Here is a 24,708-nt window from a genome sequence, read left to right as displayed (position 1 = left end):
GACCAGTGAATGCATTTGTTTATGAAAGGAGCAAACATAGTCCATCAAGAATATCAATAGTAAATCAAAAGTGCACTGTACATAAAAAGACTACAACTCTATGAGTAAATAAACAATATTGCACACAAGGATTTTAGCATGCAAGATTAAAAATGACGATAGACTTAACCATGCCTAATACCTACCTTGGTGCACCTACACTCAAAGAGCTTCCTGCTTTTCCAGCTGTCCTAACAGTATCACGTTCTAGGGAACAAGCTTCTACAGGTTAGAAGAAATCACATCCATTCTAGGATCCCAACCCAGTGTAAAAGCATGAAAAGCATCAAGATGAAAAAAGGGGCTTTTTTTTGCTCGCTTCAAAATCTCATACCTTTCCCCATACAATATGCTGACACCTTAGTCCTCCCTTTCTTAACACAGTCATGCTTCATGCCACAGGATGCCAGTGGCTACCATAATGATGGGGTGCTAGGAAGGAGATGAAGTTCATCACTGGTGGCTGCCAGTTCCCCTGCCCCCTCACCATCCCTTCATTGCAGCTCAGGCGGTCTTGCCCAGTCTTTAAGCCCAAACTCTGCTGCCAACCACCAAATTAGGCCACAGCTCCTCACTCTATGCATCCACTTTCAAGGATCTATTAAGTCATGGGCAGGAAACCTATGGCTTTCCGAATGTCAAAATTCCCATCAGCCTCAGTCCTTATGGCCAATGGTTAGTCATCTGGTAATATCTGGTGAACCACACACTCCTCATGCTTGCCTTGGCTTAAGCAATGTGATAAATCAAATGAATCATGAGGAATAGTCCTTTAAAAATGATCTGAGCGATCCTAGTCATGGCACCAAAAAAAAAATCTGAGCGGCGCTTATTGTCTCTGTGTTAAGCATTCCATTTGAGCTGTTGCTGCATTTGTACCACATGTGTCAGCCACTACATGTATGATCACCCTCCACATGCTTGCAATTCTTTCATCACCGCAGGAGGGGCTGGAGGAGGGCAGTGATGCACCACAGAAGATGTCTGGCAAAACTTTCCCAGAACCCAGAAGTGTTAAACAACTACCCCCCAGTGGCATATATCTCTTGATATATCAGCTGAAGCTATTTTAATTGCCTCCCTGCCCTCACTCTGGTGTGTGTCCTATAATGTCTAGTAAGGTTGCTGCTCCGGCTGAAATTCTTTCCACACTCCATGCATTTGAATGGTTTCTCCCCTGTGTGGCTTCTCTGATGCTTAGTAAGGATACTCTTTGCACTGAAGCGCTTTCCGCACTCCGTGCATTTAAAGGGTTTCTCTCCTGTGTGTGTTCTTTGATGTGTACTAAGCTGACTGCTCTGACTGAAGCTCTTTCCGCACTCCATGCAGGGAAATGGTTTCTCCCCTGAGTGCGTTCGAAGATGTCGAGTAAGGTGGCTGCTGGAGCTGAACCTCTTTCCACACTCCACGCACTGAAATGGTTTCTCCCCAGTGTGTGTTATCTTATGTGCATGAAGGCCAGCAAGGTGGCTAAAGCTCTTTCCACACTCCGTGCATCGAAATGGCTTCTCACCGGTGTGGATTCTTTTATGTGTAGCAAGGCTATTGCTGTGACTAAAACTCTTTCCACACTCCGTGCATTTCAGCGGTTTCTCCCCTGTGTGGGTTCTCAGATGTACAGTAAGGTTAATGCTCTCACTGAAGCTCTTTCCACACTCCATGCATTGAAATGGCTTCTCTCCAGTGTGGGTTCGATGATGTCGAGTAAGGTGACTGCTAAAACTGAAGCTCTTTCCACACTCTGCGCATTGGAATGGTTTCTCCCCCGAGTGGGTTCTCAGATGTTGAGTAAGGTGACTGCTGAAACAGAAACTCTTTCCACACTCCACACACTGAAATGGTTTCTCTCCTGTGTGTGTTCTTTGATGACGAATAAGTTGAGAATGCCGAGTAAAGGTACTGACACACTCCATACATTTAAATGGTTTTTCTCTGGAGTGTGTTATCTGATGCCGAATAAGGTGACCACTCTGACTGAAGCTCTTTCCACACTCCACACATTTAAATGATTTCTGTCCTGTGTGGGTCCTTTCATGTAAAGTGAGGCAAGATCTCACAGTGAAGCGCTTTCCACACTCGGTACATTTAAATGGTTTCTCCCCTGTGTGAGCTCTCTGGTGTAAAGTCAGGAGACTGCTCCAACGGAAATTCTTTCCACACACTATGCACTGAAAAGGCTTCTCCCCTGTGTGGGTTCTGTGATGTGCAGTAAGGTGACTGCTCTGACTGAATTTCTTTCCACACACCATGCAGTTAAACGGCTTCTCTCCAGAATGTGTTATCTGATGACGAATAAGGTTACTGCTCTGACTGAAGCTCTTTCCACACTCCATGCATTTGAATGATTTCTGCCCTGTGTGGCCTCTTTCATGTAACGTGAGGCACGATCTCACAGCAAAGCTCTTCCCACACTCCATGCATTTAAATGGTTTCTCCCCTGTGTGTGTTCTGTGATGTAAAGTAAGGAGACTGCTCAATCGGAAGCTCTTCCCGCACTCCATGCATTTAAATGGCTTCTCCCCGGTATGTGTTCTGTGATGTGCAGTAAGGTGACTGCTCTGACTGAAGCACTTCCCACACTCTCTGCATTCAAATGGCTTCTCTCCTGAATGTGTCATTTGATGACGAATAAGGTTACCTCTCTGACTGAAGCTTTTTCCACACTCCATGCATTTAAATGCTTTGTCTCTTGTGTGGGTATTTTGATATTTTGGTAAGCTACTGGACACAGTCTTTTCACATTCTGTTGGTTTAAATGTTTTCACCCCTGTGTGGATCTTGTAATGTATATTTAACTGTGATTCACATCGAAATATCTCTCCACATAGTGGACTTAATTTCCTGCTGTTTTCTTCATGATCCTCCCGTGAGATCGGGGTGTCAACACCCACAGCAGTAGAGCATTTCTTTTCTTCGTTCTCCGACATGTTTCCTTCATCCTTTTTGAGTTCTCTAAGATATACAAACATCTCTTTTTGTGATTCACTCTTCGCTCTTCCCAACGGCACCTCAGAGAGCTCTGTATAATTCCAGTTGTTCTGCCTGTAATCTGTTTGTGTGGAGATAGACAAAAGAAAACAGCATTTGAATTTCAAGGCAGAAACAAAACACTTCCTTTGGGGTCAATGGCTTTTTAATGTGCAATGTTTCGTTATGTTTTCTATATACTGGAAGCTGCCCAGAGTGGCTGGGGCAACCCACCTGGGCAGGGTACAAATAATAAAATCATCATCACCATAATAAAAACCAAGTAGCTGCTTCTCCAATTTTAGCATCTTTACACATGGACAACCCCTCCTTTGAATATCCCCAGCTGAAACTGAGGTTGCCTTCTGAATGTGTTAGTCTAAGGCAGGGATGTCCAACAGGTCGATCACAATCTACCTGTCAATCCCTGGCATGTTTTGGTGGATCGTGGTAGGTCGCGGGCTCCCTTTCATTTGGGGTGTCAAAAGAGCATCTGGCCCCGCCCCCTTGCCCCATCCTCCATTCACGCATGATCGCTATAACGGAAGACGGCATTTTCACTCTGAAGCTGATTGTTTCCTCAGCGATCTTTTGGTGAGTGAATTTCCCCCTTTCCCCTTTATTAAAGCTCAACATTTTCAAATCCCCTCCATAAAAAAGCTCAACAACTTAGACATGAAAACACCCCCCCCCCAAAAAAAGTGGTAGATCACTGCCAGTTTTTTATTCTGTGAGTAGAATAAAACTCTTGGGAGTTGGACATCCCTAAAATTTCTTTTATGGTTCATGTCCCACTTTCTGTCACCAGGTACAGAAGTCTCTGTTTCCACTTTCCTTTCAATTTCCCATTCAGAAACTCAAGAGTAACAAAGGTGCCAACTTTACACTGGTACTTTAGCACCAGTTTCTACTTCTGTCACTTTCTTCCAGGTGAATCACAGGCATATTATTCTCTACGTTTGTGATATTCATTTTAAGCTAGCAGAAAATGCTTAGCATTGCTACCAGTTGTTCTAGGGCTTTGGCTGAATCCTGTGCACAGCCCTATTACCGTATTTTTCGCTCCATAGGACGCACCAGACCATAGGGTGCACATCGTTTTTAGAGGAGGAAACAAGAAAAAAATATTTTTCTGGTTTTCCTCCTCTAAAAGCCGTTGGTTGTTTTTTTTTTGAGGATCAGCTAAAAGTTTTGCAGCTTTTTTTTGCAAAGGGAAAAGCCCTGGTTTTTTGAGGATCAGCTAAAAGTTTTGCAGCTTTTTTGCAAAGGGAGAAGCCCCCTTTTTTGAGGATCAGCTAAAGGTTTTGCAGTTTTTTGCAAAGGGGGAAAAGCAAAGAGGAAAAGCTCTGTTTTTATGGGGTTCAACTCACATTTCTGCAGCTTCTAAAGGAAAGGGAGCCTTTTCTACAGTTTCCAGACAGATAATCTAATCAGCCAGTCACATGTAGCTGGGGAAACAAACAACCTCCCTCTACAGCACATTCAACAAAGGAGGGTGGGGCAAGAGGGCGGGGCTGAAAGGGAGCTGGGACTCTTATCTCTCTCCCGATCTCTTGCTGATCAGCTGCTGAGCGGGGTCCTTTCAACACCCCCTTTTCTCTTAGTAAAATAAAAAGCATGATCCTCTTTTAGCCCCTGGGCAATTCAGCTCCAGGGACCACCATTCGCCCCATAAGACGCACAGATATTTCCCCTTACTTTTCAGGAGGAAAAAAGTGTGTCTTATGGAGCGAAAAATACGGTATGTGGTTATAGTCATTGCAGTTTCGAAAGTTCACCACACCATCTTGATTCATAATGATCCAGACAAAGTGATTGTAGACAAAACCCCAGTCCTCAGCAACCAGCTTGCCACCAGTGCACTTTCAAAGGGCCCTGTACACCATATTGATTAAAAATGGCAAGCGACATTTTCACGATGGCCTGTAGAGACACTGGGGTTCCTCGAGAGGTGGTGGGACCTGGGAAGAGTTTTGAGGGCCATATGGCTTTCCCCGTTTCAAGAAGTAGCACCTAGCAGACATAGGTAGTAGCCCCTGACAGTCTTATCCTCAATGAATCTGTCAACTCCCCCTTGAAAGATGCCCAGGAGGAGGTCCTACAGCTTGGTGGATCAATTTGCCTGGATATTACTCCAAAATGGAAAAATCCTTCAATTCCCAGACCAAAAAGGGCCCCACAACACATCTAAGCAGAGCTACCTGTTGATGTCTCTCCTTCTTTGGTATCCTGGATAAATGGATATTCTCCCCAGCAGGAACGGAGGTCTGATTCTTTCAAGGGAACAGACAATACTAGTTACCTTTTTGACCACAAAACATCCATCTTTATCTACTGGTTTCTTGCCTGCGCTTCGTCATAACATTGCAGGCTCAGTTACAACAATAGAATAGACAGGCAGCTACAATTCTAAACCGAGCTCAACCACTCCAAATGGAACAGAACCACATCAGTTCATAAAGGGAGGGGGGTTCTACAAAAGACAAAGGGTGAAAACTCTAAAGATGATAGATGCATGACTTGTGGGGAGAGTGTTCCACAAACTGCCACAAAGAAAGTCTTCTTCCCACAATACCGATGGCAGCAGAATTACCAAGAGGACCCCCTCTGCAGAACCTAACACCTGACACGGTCCTTATGGAAGGACACCATCTTTCAAATATTTTAGGCTCAAGTTATTTAGGGCTTTAAACACTAAAGGGAGAACCTTGACCTGGGCCCCGGAAACGAACTGGTAACACCCTGTGCAGCTGCTTTGAAACAGGGATTATGCATGTTCCAAATGGAAGCCAGCCAATTAGAAATAGAAATACTTTATTGTGACTGTACCACATATGTTTACAGTGAGATTAAATGAGCCCCCCTCTCCCCCACAATCTCTCAGTCCTTGTTACATTCTATTTGCTGTCGTACAACCTCCAACCCCGAACGTCAGCTGCAATTTTGCTGTCTTCCATTCAGCAGCCTCACGGCCCATGGGTAGAAACTGTTCTTTAACCTGTTGGTGTGGCTTATAATGCTTCTATATCTCGTGCCCGAGGACAGGAGATTAAAAAGGTGCTGGCCAGGGTGTGAGTCATCCCTGAGAATGTTCCTCACTCTTCTGAGGCTACGGTCTCCTGCGATGACGTCTAGCGGACTTGGGGGACAGCCCCTGATGTCTTGTGCTGTCCTCACCACCCTCTGTAGGGACTTTCTGTCCATGGCTGTCAAAACAGCGTACCACACCGTAATACAGTATGGGAGAACACTTTTTATCGTGGACCGATAGAAGGAAATCATCAGTTGTTGACTAACATTGCTCTTTCGCAAGACCCTAAGGAAATGAAGTCTCTGTTGGGCCTTCCTGACCACCTGGGCTGTATTGGCCTTCCAAGTAAGGTCTTCACTAAGATGGACTCCCAGGAATTTAAAGGAAGAGACTCTTTCCACACAACCCCCCCCCCCAATATACAATGGGGCCAGCTCCCCTCTCTTCCTCCGAAAGTCCAACACCATCTCCTTTATCTTGCCAATGTTTAGGTGCAGATTGTTTTCTGCATGTGGATCTCCATGTGGATACCTTTTGAACTTCCCCCTCGTCTCCACCTGTAATTAAACCCATTATGGTGGTGTCATTAGCAAACTTAATAATTGCAGTAGATGGGTCAGATGAAATGCAATCATAGGTATACAACAAATACAGGTATGGACTTAGCACACATCCCTGTGGAGTGCCAGTGATGAGCTTCAGGGAGGTAGATGTTACAGGCCAAGTCCTCACTGTGATCGGTCTCTCAGATGTTAGAAGAAAGGTCCAGGTCCCTTAACTTTCCAATGAGAATATCTGGAAGGATGGTATTGAAAGCTGAGCTATAATCAATAAACAGCATCCTGACATAATTCCCTGGTCTCTCCAGATGACTCACTGCAAGGTGAAAAGCTGCAGCAATGGCTTCATCTGTTGACCTATTTCTCCTGTAGGCGAACTGATATTTATCAAAGTCTGGTGGAAAACATGTTCTAAGGTGTTGAAGGACCAATCTCTCGAAGCATTTCATCACTACAAATGTTAATTATTGGGTTGCTGCATTTTGGACCGGCTAAAGTATTTCAATGGTCTCATAACAGGCAGTCCCACATAATAATAATAATAATAATATTTATTATTTGTACCCCGCCCATCTGGCTGGATTTCCCCAGCCACTCTGGGCGGCTTCCAACAGAAATCAAATACAAAAATATCAAACATTAAAAACTTCCCTAAAAAGGGCTGCCTTCAGGTTTTTTCTGAATGTCAGGTAGTTGTTTATTTCCCTGACCTGTGATGGGAGGGCGTTCCACAGGGCGGGCGCCACTACCGAGAAGGCCCTCTGCCTGGTTCCCTGTAGTTTTGCTTCTCGCAGTGAGGGAACCGACAGAAGGCCCTCGGCGCTGGATCTCAGTGTCCGGGCTGAATGATGGGGGTGGAGACGCTCCTTCAGGTATACAGGACCACATAATGCACATTGAAATAATTCAATCTGGAGGCCGCTAGAAAATGGAGCACAGCGAGAAATTCAGCTCTGTCAAAGAGGGACTGAAGCTGGCAAACCAGCCAAAGCTGTAAATATTTAGTTTTTAAACAAAATTAGCCTACAGTCGTACCTCGGCTCCTGAACGCCTTGGGAGTCGAACGTTCCGGCTCCTGAATGATCAAAAACCAGACGTGAGTGTTCCGGTTTTTGAATGTTCTTTTGGAAGCTGAATGTCCGACGGGGATTCCGCGGCTTCCAATTGGCTGCAGTAGCTTCCTGCACCCAATCAGAAGCCATGCTTTGGAAGTCGAATAAATAACAAGGATAACTATCCGACATGGAGGGAGGCTGGCATAACACAACATTAGAGACAGTCAATGTTGGTTCAGCCCCACCCATTTCCCCATGCATCAGCTGAGCCTGCCCCGCTGCCCCTCTTGACTCATCCCAGAGGGGCAGTGGAGCTTTGTTGAGCAGATCAGCTGACACGCGGGGACATCCTCTTTGGGCTCTGGGGTGGGTCTCCACGCAAGCAACTAGGACTCCCTATAGTGCTCACAATTTACATAATTTCCCTAACACGTGTGGTGCCTTGGAACATAACACCTGCAAAAATGGGGAGTCACCTGTATCTTGGTTTTCAAACAGCTTAGTTCTCAAACATTTTGGCTCCCGAACGCCGCAAACCCAGAAATGAGTGTTCTGGTTTGCGAACTATTTTTGGAAGTCGAACGTCCAACGGGGCTTCCGATTGGCTGCAGGAGATTCCTGCAGCCAACTGGAAGCCACACTTTGGTTTCCGAACGTTTTGGAAATCGAACCGACTTCCAGAACTGATTTGACTACCAAATTACGACTGTATTAAGAATGTATAGTGAACTTACACTTTCCACAGCATTCTCTCAAAATTACAAATGTACACACTGGCCCAAAAGGATGGCAACCCCTGCTATACAATATGGCAGTAGAGAAATACTTGCAGGGCTTCAAAAACAAACGTAACACCAGAACAATTGTACGGAATACTACAAGGTTTTAGGAGGAAATCAATTGCAGCCAAAGCATTAGAGGTGGGAAACTTTTGCAGAGGCAAAAATGAACATGCGTTATGAGGATAAACCAAGGTGAATGTCTGCAGGAGACCAATGAATTCATACCTTCAACATCTATCCACGAAGGAAGTGACCTTACCTAGAGATGCCACCATCTCATAATTCTCCACCATGACATCCCTGTGCAGAGCTCTTTGGCTGGGATTCAGGAGGGCCCACTCCTCCTCCGTGAAAAGCACAGCCACCTCCTCAAAGGTCAAGAGGGCCTAGAATGAAAATGAAACACAAATGAACAAAACTGCACAATTATCCCAGTTTGAAAAGAGGAAATGGTTAATGCTGCTCTATGTGTGGTTCCGCGGGTGACGCTGTGGGTTAAACCTCAGAGCCTAGGGCTTGCTGATCAGAAGGTCGGCGGTTCAAATCCCCACGACGGGGTGAGCTCCCTTTGCTCAGTCCCTGCTCCTGCCAACTTAGCAGTTCGAAAGCACAAAGTGCAAGTAGATAAATAGGTAAATAGGTACCACTCCGGTGGGAAGGTAAACAGCGTTTCCGTGTGCTGCTCTGGTTCACCAGAAGCAGCTTAGTCATGCTGGTCACATGAGCTGTACGCCGGCTCCCTTGGCCAGTAAAGCAAGATGAGTGCCGCAACCCCAGGGTCATCCGCCACTGGACCTAATGGTCAGGGGTCCCTTTACCTTTACAGGTGACTTTGAGATTTTGCGGTGAAGAAGAAGAAGAGTTTGGATTTGATATCCTGCTTTTCACTACCCGGAGTCTCAAAGCGGCTAACATTCTCCTTTCCCTTCCTCCCCCACAACAAACACTCTGTGAGGTGAGTGGGGCTGAGAGACTTCAAAGAAGTGTGACTAGCCCAAGGTCACCCAGCAGCTGCATGTGGAGGAGCGGAGACACGAACCCGGTTCCCCAGATTACGAGTCTACCACTCTTAACCACTACACCACACGGGCTCTAAGTGCAAACTTAAGAGAGATAAAGGAGTATTAATTCAGAGTCCCCTTGTGAGGTTCTGGGGTTTTGTACATAATATTTTATGCACAGGCATTAATACTCATTAAGGTAAATGCAGAGGGAAGTACATTAATAATTATTATTATTTTATTGTTTACGGCACATCCATTGCGCTGGATTTCAGCAGGCACTCTGGGAGGCTTCCAGTACATTAGAGGAATCAAACAGAATGTTAGTGAGGTGTAATATTATTATTATTAATAATAATAATAATAATAATAATTTATTACTTATACCCCGCCCATCTGGCCGGGCCTTCCAAGCCACTCCCAACAGAATATTAAAAACACAATAAAACATCAAACATTAAAAACTTTGCTAAACAGGTAGGGGAAGTGGCAATTGGATATGAGTTTGAAAGGGAGTTTGAGCGCTGCTGGTGAGACTGTTGGCAGTTCAGTTCAGAGTCAAGGAGAGAGCTGTTGAGAGTGGAGTTTGGGAGATGGTGTTGAGAGACTTGGATAGCTTCAGCATTTTAGTAGTCAACTGTTGCATCTGCATTAAGGTAACAAAAGTCTGAAACAAAGCTGTAGTAGCTACTTGCCCCAAAGTGGAAAGAAGCAGAAATCCCAGCAAAGGAAGAATGGATACAAAAACTTATGGAATACTGTATGCAGAAATGGCAAAACTTACCCCACAAGAATAAGAAATCAAGATAACAAACTTTTTATAAAAGAATGGAAATGGCTTACTGAATATTTACAGATAAATTGCAAACAGATAATCACATTGGCAGGATTATTGTAATAACCTGCAGATTCATAAGAGTATATATTTACAGTAGATAAGTAAATGAGCAAATTACCGTATATTTCGGCGTATAAGACGACTGGGCATATAAGACGACCCCCAACTTTTCCAGTTAAAATATAGAGTTTGAGATATATTCGACCACAGATTTTCCACCCGGCATATAAAACGACCCCCGACTTTTGAGAAGATTTTCCTGGATTAAAAAGTAGTCTTATACGCCATAATATACTGTAAATGAATTTGGATATGCAGAAGATATTTAAAAAATTAAGGAACCGCAGAAAGAGAGAGAAGTCAAATTTTAAAATGTTAAATTGTGAAACTAATGAAATGTATAAACTGGAAAAGTATAAATAAAAACTTCATAAAAACCAACAACACAGTTTGAAACAAAGCACTCGTGTATACCAAGTAAACACGCAACCATTGTTGTTCATTTGTATTCAGAAAATTAATCGCATTCCACCACATGCATAAAATTTCATTATGCTGGGAATGGAGTATTCAGATAGGATATGTGGTGGCAGCAGGAATGGAAGAAAGGTTATAGAAATTCCCACCAAAACCCAACTCTGAACTGTACATCTTGTTAAGGGGGGGGGGGGAGGTGAGGTGGTAAAAGGGAATGCCAGAACAAGAGCAAGGGTGTGCATGACACAACAGCCCTCCCTACTCAACAGAGTGGGAGGCACCTAGGCTGCCATGATGGCTCTCCCCAATTCTCCTTCCTGTGGGAATGTTTAGGAGTGTGGATGAGTATATATTATTTTATATATATCATCCCAGCTTGTGTGAGCAAGCTCCAAACTTAGCAGAGTCACATTCCCTTTTAAAACACAGCAGAAAACGGTTGCATAGGCTTTCTAAAGCCTCTATAAGAAATATATATTCCTGGTATATTCCCCTTCTTCCCTCTTAAAAGCAAAGACACAATACAGTACTGATTATTAGATATAATAGAGTTTACTTACATTCATCCATGAGTACAAGCTCAAAGAGGCAGACAAACTTAGATAAATCTATTTACATGCGGTGAAGCTGATTCCATAGGGGAACAGGCTTCACCTCTGCTTCTCTCAGCTGCAAGCTGAGAGAGAGCATCCTGCTTGTTCAAACGACGAGGCAAAATGGGGAGTCTTCTTTGGGTTCCGAGGTAAGACCACACCTACTTCTGGTTCCTGTAACTCAGTCCAGGTAAACAGGAAGTTAAGCCTGGAGGACTGAGTTACCTTCATGTCCACTCTAGCAGTGTTGGGTTTGGCTGCTCTGTGTTTACATCCCACACTTCCCTTACCTGAGGTGGCTGCCCAGCAGCTCTTTCCATTCCGCCCCAATGAAGAGACATCCAAGATGCCTCTGAGGCCATCGCGCTGCCTTCGGGGTGTGGAGGAGGAGGCATAAACCAGGCCAACCTTGTGCCTCTCGCAATGCTGCCACAACACACTTTAAAGCAGAGAGAAAGATCTCAAGTTGGGCGATTCCAGTGCCTGCAGAGGACAGAAAAGGGATAGGGTGGATTAAAACCTTTATACGAATGTGGGTTCCATGGATTAAAATATTATACAATACATTTGGGGAGCCTTAACTGCTCTGAAAAAGACGCCTGCTTCTTGGGAGAAAAGCAATGACAAACCTAGACAGCATAATCTTAAAAAGCAGAGACATCACCTTGCCGACAAAGGTCCGTATAGTTAAAGCTATGGTTTTCCCACTAGTAATGTATGGAAGTGAGAGCTGGACCATAAAGAAGACTGATCGCTGAAGAATTGATGCTTTTGAATTATGGTGCTGGAGGAGACTCTTGAGAGTCCCATGGACTGCAAGAAGATCAAACTTATCCATCCTTAAAGAAATCAGCCCTGAGTGCTCACTGGAAGGGCAGAACCTGAAGTTGAGGCTCCATTACTTTGGCCACCTCATGAGAAGAGAAGACTCCCTAGAAAAGACCCTGATGTTGAGAAAGATGGAGGGCACAAGGAGAAGGGGGCGACAGAGGATGAGATGGTTGGACAGTGTTCTTGAAGCTACTAACATGAGTTTGACCAAACTGTGGGAGGCAGTGAAAGATAGGTGTGCCTGGCATGCTCTGGTCCATGGGGTCACGAAGAGTCGGACACGACTGAACGACTGGGTGAAAGGTTGTTTTCTGCTGCTCTATAGAAGCGGACACGGAGCAATGGATTCAAACTACAAGAAATAAGATTCCACCTAAACATTAGGAAGAACTTCCTGACAGTAAGAGCTGTTCGACAGTGGAATTTGCTGCCAAGGAGTTTGGTGGAGTCTCCTTCTTTGGAGGTCTTTAAGCAGAGGCTTGACAGCCATCTGTCAGGAATGCTTTGATGGTGTTTCCTGCTTGGCAGGTGGTTGGACTGGATGGCCCTTGTGGTCTCTTCCAACTCTATGATTCTACGACTGAACAACAATAAACTGCTCTGAATAAATCCATTGCAATTGCCTTTTTCACATTGTTCTCCTTTATGCAGAGTTTGCTTCAGTACGTTAATGTTTATGCCCCTAGATCTCCACCCCCCACCAATCTCATCCACACTCCTGTCATTTCTTTCTGCTTACCGGAGAGTCTCTCCTCCAACCTCTGGATGATTTCAGGCTTCGTAGCTGGGTCCTTTTCATCACATATAGTGCATCAAATTTAAAAAAATACTGGTAAGTCCTCATGCACACCCATCAAATGTCATATCCTGGATGGCATAAAATACTCTTTGGTACATATTGTAAATAAACGATGCTTCAGGACTTCCCAAAGATGCATTTGCATTCTCCCTACAGCTGTTCTGTTGGTTCCAAAATCCTGGGGAAAGAGAAGAAATTGGAAGTCAAAAGCAGGCTCCTTTGCCCATGGCGAGAAACTGCCGCACAACTACAAAAGCAGACACCCAAATGAGTCACAGTCCTCCATGTCAAAGCCTGCAGGAAAGCAACTCAGCCCTACTAGAACTTGATAGATCCCCTCTGCCAAACAAGAAGACCCACTAAAGGAACATTCCTAGGAGGAATCCCAGAGCGAATCTACCAGACAACATCCCATCCTTGCACTGCCCAGAGGAAGAAAAATCCAGCCATCCAAGGCAGAAGAGGCTGAGGAGGAGGAGACTGAAGCAGAGCAGGCAGCTAAGACGTCTGGAGAGAAAAAGGGCAACTCGAGCAACAGAAGATGCTTAAATAGACCCTGCTTTCCACTGAATGGCCACAAAGGAGGCAGGTGTCAGAAATGAGGGCGATGATGTCTATCGAAAACAGATTTGGTCACAAATACTGCTACTAGCCAGCTCCGAAGGTCCAAGAGAGGACCTTCTCCCCAGGGAAGAGCCAGTGATGCCACTTAAAGGTAAAGGTAAAGGGACCCCTGACCATCAGGTCCAGTCGTGTCCGACTCTGGGGTTGTGGCACTCATCTCGCTCTATAGGCCGAGGGAGCCGGCGTTTGTCCGCAGACAGCTTCCGGGTCATGTGGCCAGCATGACAAAGCCGCTTCTGGCGAACCAGAGCAACGCACGGAAACGCCGTTTACCTTCCCACCGGAGCGGTCCCTATTTATCTACTTGCACTTTGACGTGCTTTCGAACTGCTAGGTGGGCAGGAGCTGGGACCGAGCAACGGGAGCTCACCCCGTTGCAGGGATTCGAACCGCCGACCTTCTGATCAGCAAGCCCTAGACTCTGTGGTTTAACCCACAGCGGCACCTGGGTCCCCGTGATGCCACTTGCTGGGACTCAAACCACAAATGCAACTGATCTGTAGAAAGCACAACCTGAACAGAAAAGAGACAGTGCATGTACTTTTGCAAACCAATAAAATCTTTAATTAAAAGCTATTTTAAAAAAAAAAGTGGGGAGAGTGCTGTAGTACCCAGGTCCTCTTTGCAGGCTTCCTGCCAGGGTAGGCATTCGGCCCCGGGGAGTCTCTGAGGAAAGACCAGGGGCCAGCAAACCTCTGTAAATGGGTGAGCACCAGCCTGGCAACCCTGATTCACCTTTTGATTTTATTTTTAAGGTCACCGCATTAGAAGGCTGCATCATCGAGTTGCTGCCTTAGCTCCCGAGCACCGCCTTCTCCCTCCCTTCAAGACAGAATAGTAGAATCACAGAGTTGGATGGGACCCCAGAGGGTCATCTAGTCCAACCCCCAACTCAGCCTCACCACCCCCCCTCATCCCAACCCAGGAATCTCAGCTCAAGCCTCCAGGGCCGTTTGAGGGGAAAATTTCAGTTTACCATTTATGTTTCAGTTTATTGAGGAAGAGAAATTTTGGGAATCTCTTTGAGCAGAGATGCAAAGACACCCCCCCACCCCAATTATATTAAGAGGCAGTGAAGGATAGGCGTGAAGGATAGGCGTGCCTGGCGTGCTCTGGTCCATGGGGTCACGAAGAGTCGGACACAACTGAACGACTGAACAACAACAACATATTATATTATATTATATTATATTATATTATATTATATTATATTATATTATATTATATTATATTATATTATATTATACACACACATATATATATATATATATATTGAATGTTTATATATATGTATGTATATATATATATATATACACACACACACACACACACACACAGTATATATGTTTGTGTGTCATACAGTATGTTTGTGTGTGTTTGTGTATACACACATATACACACATACACATACATATGCATAGCCTATATATATATATATATATATATATGTATATATATATAATGAATGTTCTCATATATATATATATATACACAGTGTATATGTGTGTGTGTGTGTGTGTGTATACATATACACATACATATACATATATGTATATAATATTGAATGTTTTTATATATATATATATATATACACACAGCATATATATGTGTGTGGGTGTGTATACACACAGTGTATATATATATATATATATATATATATATATATATATATATATATATATATATATATATATATATATATATATCTCACACACACACACACACACGGGATGGGGCAGGCAGTCCTCGCCCCACATAATCAATCACTGCGGCAATGGCCGTGACCTTTTGGGTGGGGAGGTGGGGAGCAACCTCCTCAAATATTTTATGGGGGGGGGGAGGGGACTGAAGGCATGGGAGTAGCCAGGATTTATTGTGGGGGGGCAGGTTTTACGTTGGGTATTACTTCACTGGCTGTATTTACTTCAAAATGCGGCCCGCCATTCCTACTGTGTTTGGGGACCCTCCTGCTCGTTCAACTGAATGAGCTGTGGGCAACCTGCCCCAAAGTCTCACTCTGCTAGGACTGGTCCTAGCTGCTGTCTAGCAAATGCATTAGGTCCAAGAGGAAGGTTGGATGTGGGGTCTCTCAGACAGATGTGCTCTCAGGAAGATCAGGAACAGATCTCCTACCTGTTCTCCACTCCACTCCTGGGCTGGGAGCATATCCTGCAGAAGAACCCTGAGTTGTGGGGATCCTCATTCCCCGTCTTTCTGGTCAAGTATAAAAGCTGAGATAGAATAGCCTGCAACTCACTTGACAGATACTGACCAGGTTCATTGTTCCCTCATAATCACCATGCAGATGATGTCACAGTTCGCCATGGCAGCAATGTGGAGTATCACCTGGGACCACTGTGAACCAGGCTGAGCCCTTGCTTTTACTAAGAATGGGCTCAGAAATAAGCCTAACTATTCTCCAGAATATTAGGAAATGTCCATGGCATATTTTTGAGCCTATCTGAACCCGAATTAGAATTTAATGAACTTCCTCCATCCTAAATATCAGACAGAGGTGATGAACTGTGTTGCCATTTTCCTCTTTCACAATCTCTGTGTTTCATCTTTACATTATTTTTTTCTCTCTCATTAGCTTCTTGTCTGTTGGTGCCACCAACTGTGACTCATAACCTTTCATTAAGAAAGCAGGAACAGGCAAGTTCTGGTTTTTGTGACTATCTATGCCAGGGGTCAGCAAACTTTTTCAGCAGGGGGCCGGTCCACTGTCCCTCAGACCTTGTGGGGGGCCGGACTATATTTTGAAAAATAAATAAGAACGAATTCCTATGCCCCACAAATAACCCAGCGATGCATTTGAAATAAAAGCACACATTCTGCTCATGTAAAAACACACTGATGGAGGGAAAGTCGGGTTTTACGAAGCACGGAGTGGTCGAGATGCCTGTGACAGTGGGGCCATAAGGCCAGTCCCAACCCAGTTGCTTTGACAGAGTGAAAATGGGCTTCATGATGGGCTTTGCTGTTGGTATGGCAGCAGGTGCACTGTTCGGCACATTTTCATGTCTCAGGTTTGGCATGAGAGGGAGAGAACTGATGGGTGGTGTTGGCAAAACCATGATGCAGAGTGGTGGAACTTTTGGGACATTTATGGCAATTGGCATGGGAATCCGCTGTTAATGTTACCCGGTACTTTTCTATCACGAAGACTAATGCCCCTGCAAGTTGGAAGTTCTGCTATGTAGTAGAATAAAAATCTCTGCACCAAGATTGAATAATCCATCAAAATAAGTTTCGGCCTTTATTGCTGTAGTAAGCATTTGTAAATCTTTTTCTCCATGACAAAAGTGGCAATGGCAGTGGAGATTTAGAAGCAATGGAATCTCTGTATACAATGAATCTCCGTGGATGTGACCTCAAATAAATGATCAATTATAGGAATGATACCAATTAAAAAGCAAAAAACAAAAAACAAAAAACAACAACACACTGATTCCCAGACTGTCTGCGGGCCAGATTGAGAAGGCGATTGGGCCGCATCTGGCCCCTGGGCCTTAGTTTGCCTACCCATGATCTATGCCTAAGACTATGCAAAAGCATTTGACTGCGTGGAGCACGGCCAACTATGGGGGGTTCTTAAAGAAATGGGAGTGCCTGATCACCTCATCTGTCTCCTGAGAAATTTCTATATGAGACAAGAAGCAACAGTTAGGACTGGGTATGGAACAACTGGATCAAAATTGGGAAAGGAGTACAACAAGGCTGTATATTGTCTCCCTGCTTATTCAACTTATATGCAGAATTCATCATGCGAAAGGCTGGACTGGATGGATCCCAAACCAGTATTAAGATTTTATGGGGTTCAACTCACATTTCTGCAGCTTCTAAAGGAAAGGGAGCCTTTTCTACAATTCTACTTTTTCTGTTTCAGTGTATCTGAAGAAGTGTGCATGCACACGAAAGCTCATACCAAGAACAAACTCAGTTGGTCTCTAAGGTGCTATTGGAAAGAATTTTCTATTTTGTTTCTACAATTTCCAGACAGATAATCTAATCAGCCAGTCACATGTAGCTGGGGAAACAAACAACCTCCCTCTGCAGCACATTCAACAATGGAGGGTGGGGCTGAAAGGGAGCCGGGGACTCTTATCTCTCTCCCAATCTCTTGCTGATCAGCTGCTGAGCGGGGTCCTTTCAACACCCCCTTTTCTCTTTGTAAAATAAAAAGCATGATCTTCTTTTGGCCCCTGGGCAATTCTGCTCCATGAGATGCACAGATATTTCCCCTTACTTTTTAGGAGGAAAAAGTGTGTCTTATGGAGCAAAAAATATGGTAAACAGAAGTTCCAATAGATCAGTTCATTCATAAAGTCCAAATACTTGTTAGTTTCTATTCCGTGTATGTTTTTGTATATTCATAAAATCCAAATGGGAGCTTGCTGCAGTTCCACAGAATCTGGACAAGGATTTCCGGAATAATGCCTTGTTTCGCCTTCCTGGGCTTCATCAGTTGTACATTTTCCGAATAACATAAATGAATACAGTGTCGTATTTCAACATTTTTTTGAAAAATAATATAAACAATATAAACAATTGTACCAAAGCTGTACATACCATATGTAGTATATCAAGATTATGGAGCTTATGACATAGTGGTTGCTGCAGTAAACAACTGCTGCAATGTAAGGTTATATAGACAGGGGCAGTATTGATTTTAGTTACAGGGGACGGCAATCTACAGCTACAAAGTTTGTTTCTTAAAGTGACCCACTGAAGCCCAGGAGGGCAAAACAAACAGCCGTGCAAGCCTTTGGGAGGTAGACGCGATGGGGCATGAGAGGAGAGAGGGAAGGGAAGAGGGACAGAGGCCAGTGTTGCCCGCGGCACACTGGTTGAAAACCGCTGCTCCATGCAATTAAGAGGTTTCTCCCCTGTGAGTTATTTGGTGACAAGTAAGGTGAATATTCTGAACGAAACTCTTTCCACACTCCTTGCATTTAAATGGTTTCTCCCCAGTGTGGATTCTCTGGTGGCTAACAAGGTGGTTACGCTGTCTGAAGCTCTTTCCACACTCCCTGCACTGGAATGGTTTCTCTCCTGTGTGGATTCTTTCATGTGAAGTAAGGCTACTGCTGTCAGTGAAGCACTTTCCACATTCCATGCACTGAAATGGCTTCTCACCTGTATGGGTTCTTTGATGTATGGTAAGACTACTGCTATGCCTGAAACTCTTCCCACATTCCTTGCATTTAAATGGCGTTTCCCCTGTGTGGGTTCTTTGATGTTCAGTAAGGCTACTACTGAAACTGAAGCTCTTCCGGCACTCTGTGCATGGAAATGGCTTCTCACCTGTATGTTGTCTTTGATGACGAATAAGGTGAGAATGCCGTATAAAGGTCTTCCCACACTCTGTGCATTTAAATGGTTTCTCTCCTGTATGGATTCTGCGATGCCTATTCAAATACGATTCATATCTAAATGTTTTCCCACACTCTAGACACGTTTTCTTGTCTTTGTCTTTTGGATCTTCTTGTGGTATCAGGAGTTCTTGGACACCAATACCCTGAAAAATCAGGGATTTCTTCCTCCCAATCTTGGACTTCTTTCCTTCATGTGCTTCGGGTTCCTTTTGTGCTTCAAACTTCTTTTTTCCTGCTCCGCACATAATTGTTTCTGAAGACACCACAGATGAGTCCCTGTAATTCCCATCATTCTGCCAATCATCTGTTGGGGGGGGAGGCAGAGAAAGAATTTCATGTGTGAATTTCTTTTTTAAAAAAAATATAAATTCTTTATTGATTAAAAATAATAGAAACATATATATCACATACATTCTACAACCTACAATAGAAATTGATACAAGCAAAACTAATAGAAAAAAATAAAGGAAAAAGTCAATTTGTTAAAAACAACTTCCAATTATTCTCACTGTATTTTATATTATTGTAATGTACATTTGTATATTTCTGTTTATTACTCAATTACTTCTTATTCTCTCATCTTGTTTGCATATAGGTTCAGTCTAAATCTTCCGGATGTCTTTGCTAACTGTAAATATTCTAACATTAGATTTTGCCAATCTGTTATGCTCGGTAAAGTTCTATTCTTCCAATTTCTGGCTACTAAAATTCTGGCTGCTGTTATCCCGTACATACATAATACTCTTTTTGTTTTGTTTTTTATTTCCTCTGACAAAATACTTAATAAGAACATTTCTGGCCTTTTTTTAAACGTACAGTTGATCAATTTTTTGAGTTCTTCATAAATGTCATTCCAATAAACATGTCCACCACATATGTTTATAAGACCCATTTTCTTTATTACACCTCCAGCATAAAGGGGATCTATTTCTATACATTTTGGCCAATTTTTCCGGTGTTTGGTGCCACCTGTACATCATTTTTAATATATTATCTCTTAGGTTGTAACAGGCTGTAAATTTTATGTCCACCTGCCATAGTCTTTCCCATTGGTCCATTAGGACATTTTATAACCTAAATCTTGGGCCCATCTCGCCATCACAGATTTAACCTGCTCCTCTTTAAGCTCCCATTCCAATAATATATCATAAATTCATGTGGCGAATTTCAAGGGATAAAAGATGGCAGAGAAAGGCGTGTTCTTAGATCTTCTGCCAATGCATAGGGCAGGGCTTGTAGATCTAGCAGGATCCACCTGGTATTTGTGAAGAGGCATGGTGGAAGCCAAGCCATATTTTTAACCTGGGAAATATTTCAACATGTGGAAGGGAAACCTCAAGCTGGAAGACATCTTTATAAGAAGAGTCCCACAGGATTAAGCCAGAAACCTATCTAGTAGTAGAGCGTCCCCACAGAGGAGGAAGCTGACAGTCTTCTCCTGCTGTTGTTGTCCTGATTCCAGAGGTAGCACATAGCCATTATAACTAATTGCCTTTGGGAGCTTCCTCATCCATGAATTTGTCTGGCCCCCTTCTAAGTCCCACCGGGTCTATCTGCCCTGGATGATATTACACAGAAGTGGGGGGGAATCCTTCCCCCAAAATGCCCCATAAGACATCTAAGATACCTATTGATATCACCACTTCTTTGGAATCATGAATGAACGGACCTTCTCCTTCTTCCCAACAGGAACTGAGGTGCAATTCTGCAAAGGAGACAGAGGAGATTAATGCGACGAACCTCCACTTCAGACTCTCCCCTTGTTACTAAGTGAATTTTTAATCAGGTGTCCTGGGTCAAATTACCATGCACCCCTCCTGTCCCTCTGAGGTCCGTCTGTTATTGCCCTTCCCTTTGATTAATAATCTGGGGATTTCTTAGTAACGGGAGTTTTCCTGTCCAGCGGCCGTGGCCGGTTATATCCTCTGCTCCGGGCTTCAGGGGTTAACCTCTCCTTTGCCTACAGTTCGGGGTCTCTCCTTATTAGATCCCCTCACTATATCAGTTGGCTAAGCCCTCTTAGCAACTCTGTGGCAATACCAAGGTTTCCGCCCGTTAGCCCCTCCTGAGGCAACTCCAAGACACAAACTATCGCCTTTCAGTTTAGTTTTGTCCTTTCCCTGAGTTCCCCTCCCCAAGAGCCTATATAACTCGCTGGACCAAAAGAACGACGATATTTTCTGAGCTCAACAATAAGAAGTCTTTATTTCTTACAGAACATAACGGTTTCAGCAATGGTTCATAAGCTTAGTTTCATAACAGTGTAAATTCTTCCTTTCAGCAACATGTACACATCTTCAACAATCCTAACCTAACCTAACCTAGCCCCACACCCTCCTTCTTCCAGTCACCACTCTCTCCTCACACTAAAGGCTGCTCCCTCCTTTTAAAGAGCGGAATGTCCCGCCTCCCAAGGGGTATCTGCCACTCAAACTGGGGTGCCCATTAGCTCCTAAAACACCGTGGGTTTCTGAACACCCCCTAACTTAGATCTGATTCATCACAACTAGTTACTTTGGAACTCAAAATATTCAGCCAATCCAAATCGAGCCATTGCTTATGACCTCAAGCCAAAAAAAGAGGGATAATTTATAATTAATATAAATATATATAAATATAAATAATGTTATAATTCCTGCACCACAGATAGGACAGGGCTGTATGGTCACAGCAGGATCAGTCTGGCACTTGTGGAAACGCGATCACTGGATCTGAAGCTCAGTGTGACCTGCCTTTTGGAAATGATACTGGAGAACTTAACAAACCCCAATGCTTTTCATCAATAATCACCCTTGGAGCCATTCCTCCTTCTCCAAAAGTGATTCAGTGGTGTATCCCCCCAAAAATTATGCTCTTCAGTGTTGTGAGAATGGATTTGCAATTGATTCATGGTGGCAGCAGTGGGGGGGGGGAGCTATCTCTAACATCACACCTCTGAAATTGAAATCATGGCATACACTGCACGTTAATGCTCCCATTGTAAACATGTTCCCCGTCCCCTGGAGAATGTCTTTTTTTTTTCATTTCTTCAGAGACAACATTCAAATGAGCACTGTGGGGTTGCAAGCCTCATTTTCATTTCCAGTTTATGATTCAGTTATAATTCATATATTAAAAGGAGTGGGGCAGGTTGATTGAAAAACATGTTTTTGCACTGGTTATGCAAAGGATAAATTGGGAAGGGGTTTGTTTGTTTTATTAATCCCACATTAGAATCATAGAATCATAGAGTTGAAAGAGAAAGAGACCACAAGGGCCACCCAGTCCAACCCTGTGCCAAGCAGGAAACACCATCAAAGCATTCCTGACAGATGGCTGTCAAGCCTCCACTTAAAGACCTCCAAAGAAGGAGACTCCACCACACTCCTTGGCGGCAAATTCCACTGTCCAACAGCTCTCACTGTCAGGAAGTTCTTCCTAATGTTTAGGTGGAATCTTCTTTCTTGTAGTTTGAATCCATTGCTCCGTGTCCGCTTCTCTGGAGCAGCAGAAAACAACCTTTCTCCCTCCTCTATATGACATCCTTTGATATATTTGAACATGGCTATCATATCACCCCTTAACCTTCTCTTCTCCAGGCTAAACATACCCAGCTCCCTAAGCCGTTCCTCCTAAGGCATCGTTTCCAGGCCTTGGACCATTTTGGTTGCCCTCCTCTGGACACGTTCCAGCTTGTCAGTATCCTTCTTGAACTGTGGTGCCCAGAACTGGACACAGTATTCCAGGTGAGGTCTGACCAGAGTGGAATACAGTGGTACTATTACTTCCCTTGATCTAGATGGTATACTCCTATTGGTGCAGCCCAGAATTGCATTGGCTTTTTTAGCTGCTGCATCACACTGTTGACTCATGTCAAGTTGATGGTCTACCAAGACTCCTAGATCCTTTTCACATGTACTGCTTCTCCAGACCTCAAAAATACAACTCGTAAAAAGGATTCGACAGGTTTTCCCAAATTAGTATGCCCTGTAACGTACGGCAATGTATCTGGGGATGATGTAGTGATATCTTGATCTTAAATTTGTTGGCGTTGAATGGCACCGAAATAAGACGTTAAGTGTAGACACATCCAATGATCAAAAAACCCTCTAAGGCTACAGGAAGTTGCATGTCAGACTCTTTGTCTTGCGAGGCCCAGCACTGACCACTCAGACTAAGAGTGGATCTCCAGCGTATTGGGCAGAGAAATGTCTTTCGTATCAGTTGCTCCCTGATCCTTTACCCCTCTAGCATCTTCTGCATATAAACCAAGGGCCCTCCCTGAGCTACTTTCCCTTCCCAAACATCCAGAGCACATGGTCCAGACCCCCACCTCCATAACAGCCTCCCAACGGTGCCCAAATAATGATTTCAAACTTTCCAGCAGCTTGCAGTCATAGAAATAAAACACGTGGTATTTACCTAGAGAGGCCACCATCTCATAATTCTCCTCCATGACTTCCCTGTGCAGAGCTCTTTGGGCTGGAACCAGGAGAGCCCACTCCTCCTCCGTGAAAAAGACAGCCACCTCCTCAAAGGTCAAGAGGGCCTGGAAGCTTGACAAACCCTGGAGAAAAAGAATAAAATATGATTTCTTCAACATCTTGGGGGGTGGGGCGGAGTGGGGTTCCTGGAAATTACAGGCCAGTTAGCTTAACCATTATTCTGGGAAAGCTGGTGGGGAACATTGTTAAAGATAAAGAGATATCAAGTGTACAGAAGAACAACCCTTTCTGTAGTATGGCTTGTGCAAAGTTCAGCCTTGTCTTAACAAGCATGTAGAGGCGATTCAGTTGACATTGAAGACTTTCAAACGGGTTTTGACGAACCAACTCACTAACAATTACTGAGACATTGTGTTCTCGTTTTGTATTTTTATCCTGTGAGCTGCCCCATGATAGTCGGATGACGGGAGGTACACAAATTTAAGAAGTAAATGAAGAAGAAGAAGAAGAAGAAGAAGAAGAAGAAGAAGAAGAAGAGGAGGAGGAGGAGGAGTTTGGATTTGATATCCTGCTTTATCACTACCCGAAGGAGTCTCCAAGCGGCTCACATTCTCCTTTCCCTTCCTCCCCCACAACAAACACTCTGTGAGGTGAGTGGGGCTGAGAGACTTCAGAGAAGTGTGACTAGCCCAAGGTCACCCAGCAGCTGCATGTGGAGGAGCGGAGACACGAACCCGGTTCCCCAGATTACGAGTCCACCGCTCTTAACCACTACACCACACTGGCGTGTGGTGAAATGAAATATTACACAACTCAAGGCAGGGGGAAGCATCCTCACTGCCTGCTTTGCGTATCCCCAATTATCTTTCCCTTACCTGAGACGGCTGCTTGGAAGCTGTTTCTACTCCTCCCCAAAGAACAGAGGGTCCGGGTGGTGCCTCTGAAGCCATCGTGCTGGATGGAGGGAGAGGCATAAACCGGGCCACCTCTGGGACTCTCGCAGCAGTTGCCATGAAGTACATATGCACTTCACAAGAGGAAGAAGCTATCCAGTACCTGGGGGAGAGATGGACCAATGGGAGAAGGTCATCCTTTATATAAATTTGGGTTTCATTGCTTTAAAACTTATAAAGCTGCTGAAGACAACCGTCGCTTTGCACCTGTGGGAGGCTGTGGGGGAATCCTTTTGACTCCTAATGATGATGATGATGATAATTTTATTTATACCCCGTACATCTGACTGGTTTTCCCCAGCCATTCTGGGCAGCTTACAGAATATATACCGCATTTTTCGCTCCATAGGGCACAC

General features: G+C 44.1%; 2 protein-coding genes across 3 annotated transcripts; one reads left to right on the top strand and one right to left on the bottom strand.

Moving 5' to 3' along the window:
* Nucleotides 1–24,370, bottom strand: LOC117042656 (oocyte zinc finger protein XlCOF6-like). Of its 2 annotated transcripts, XM_033142239.1 has the most exons (5): nucleotides 12,914–13,195; nucleotides 11,634–11,826; nucleotides 8,694–8,820; nucleotides 5,208–5,279; nucleotides 1–3,088 (listed from the first exon to the last, which is right to left on the bottom strand). In XM_033142239.1, the coding sequence occupies exons 2-5, from the start codon at nucleotides 11,736–11,738 to the stop codon at nucleotides 1,104–1,106; spliced, it is 2,289 nt and encodes a 762-aa protein (XP_032998130.1). In that variant the 5' UTR covers nucleotides 11,739–11,826; nucleotides 12,914–13,195; the 3' UTR covers nucleotides 1–1,103. The 2 variants fall into 2 exon arrangements, with proteins under 2 accessions (XP_032998130.1, XP_032998131.1); XM_033142240.1 differs by lacking the exons at nucleotides 8,694–8,820; nucleotides 11,634–11,826; nucleotides 12,914–13,195 and adding exons at nucleotides 23,377–23,521; nucleotides 24,275–24,370.
* LOC117042825 (reactive oxygen species modulator 1-like) lies at nucleotides 16,463–17,001 on the top strand. Its single transcript, XM_033142482.1, is given in 1 exon segment — nucleotides 16,463–17,001. A coding segment is annotated over 1 exon segment (240 nt). The 5' UTR covers nucleotides 16,463–16,495; the 3' UTR covers nucleotides 16,736–17,001.
* Nucleotides 24,371–24,708: the final 338 nt, after the last annotated feature.

Source organism: Lacerta agilis, chromosome 2 (assembly GCF_009819535.1).
Source record: "Lacerta agilis isolate rLacAgi1 chromosome 2, rLacAgi1.pri, whole genome shotgun sequence".
Classification (NCBI taxonomy): Eukaryota; Metazoa; Chordata; class Lepidosauria; order Squamata; family Lacertidae; genus Lacerta; species Lacerta agilis.
Note: the sequence above shows the minus strand (reverse complement) of the source record. Positions and strands in the feature narration are given on the sequence as shown.

Excerpts from the sequence above, each read along its gene's own strand:
- LOC117042656 (XM_033142239.1), bottom strand. The coding sequence starts at position 11,738 with ATGCCTCCTCCTCCACACCCCGAAGGCAGCGCGATGGCCTCAGAGGCA. Across the intron at positions 8,821-11,633 it reads CTGCTGGGCAGCCACCTCAG|GCCCTCTTGACCTTTGAGGA; the intron begins GTAAGGGAAGTG and ends TTTTCATTCTAG. Across the intron at positions 3,089-5,207 it reads AGAAGGAGAGACATCAACAG|ATTACAGGCAGAACAACTGG; the intron begins GTAGCTCTGCTT and ends CCACACAAACAG.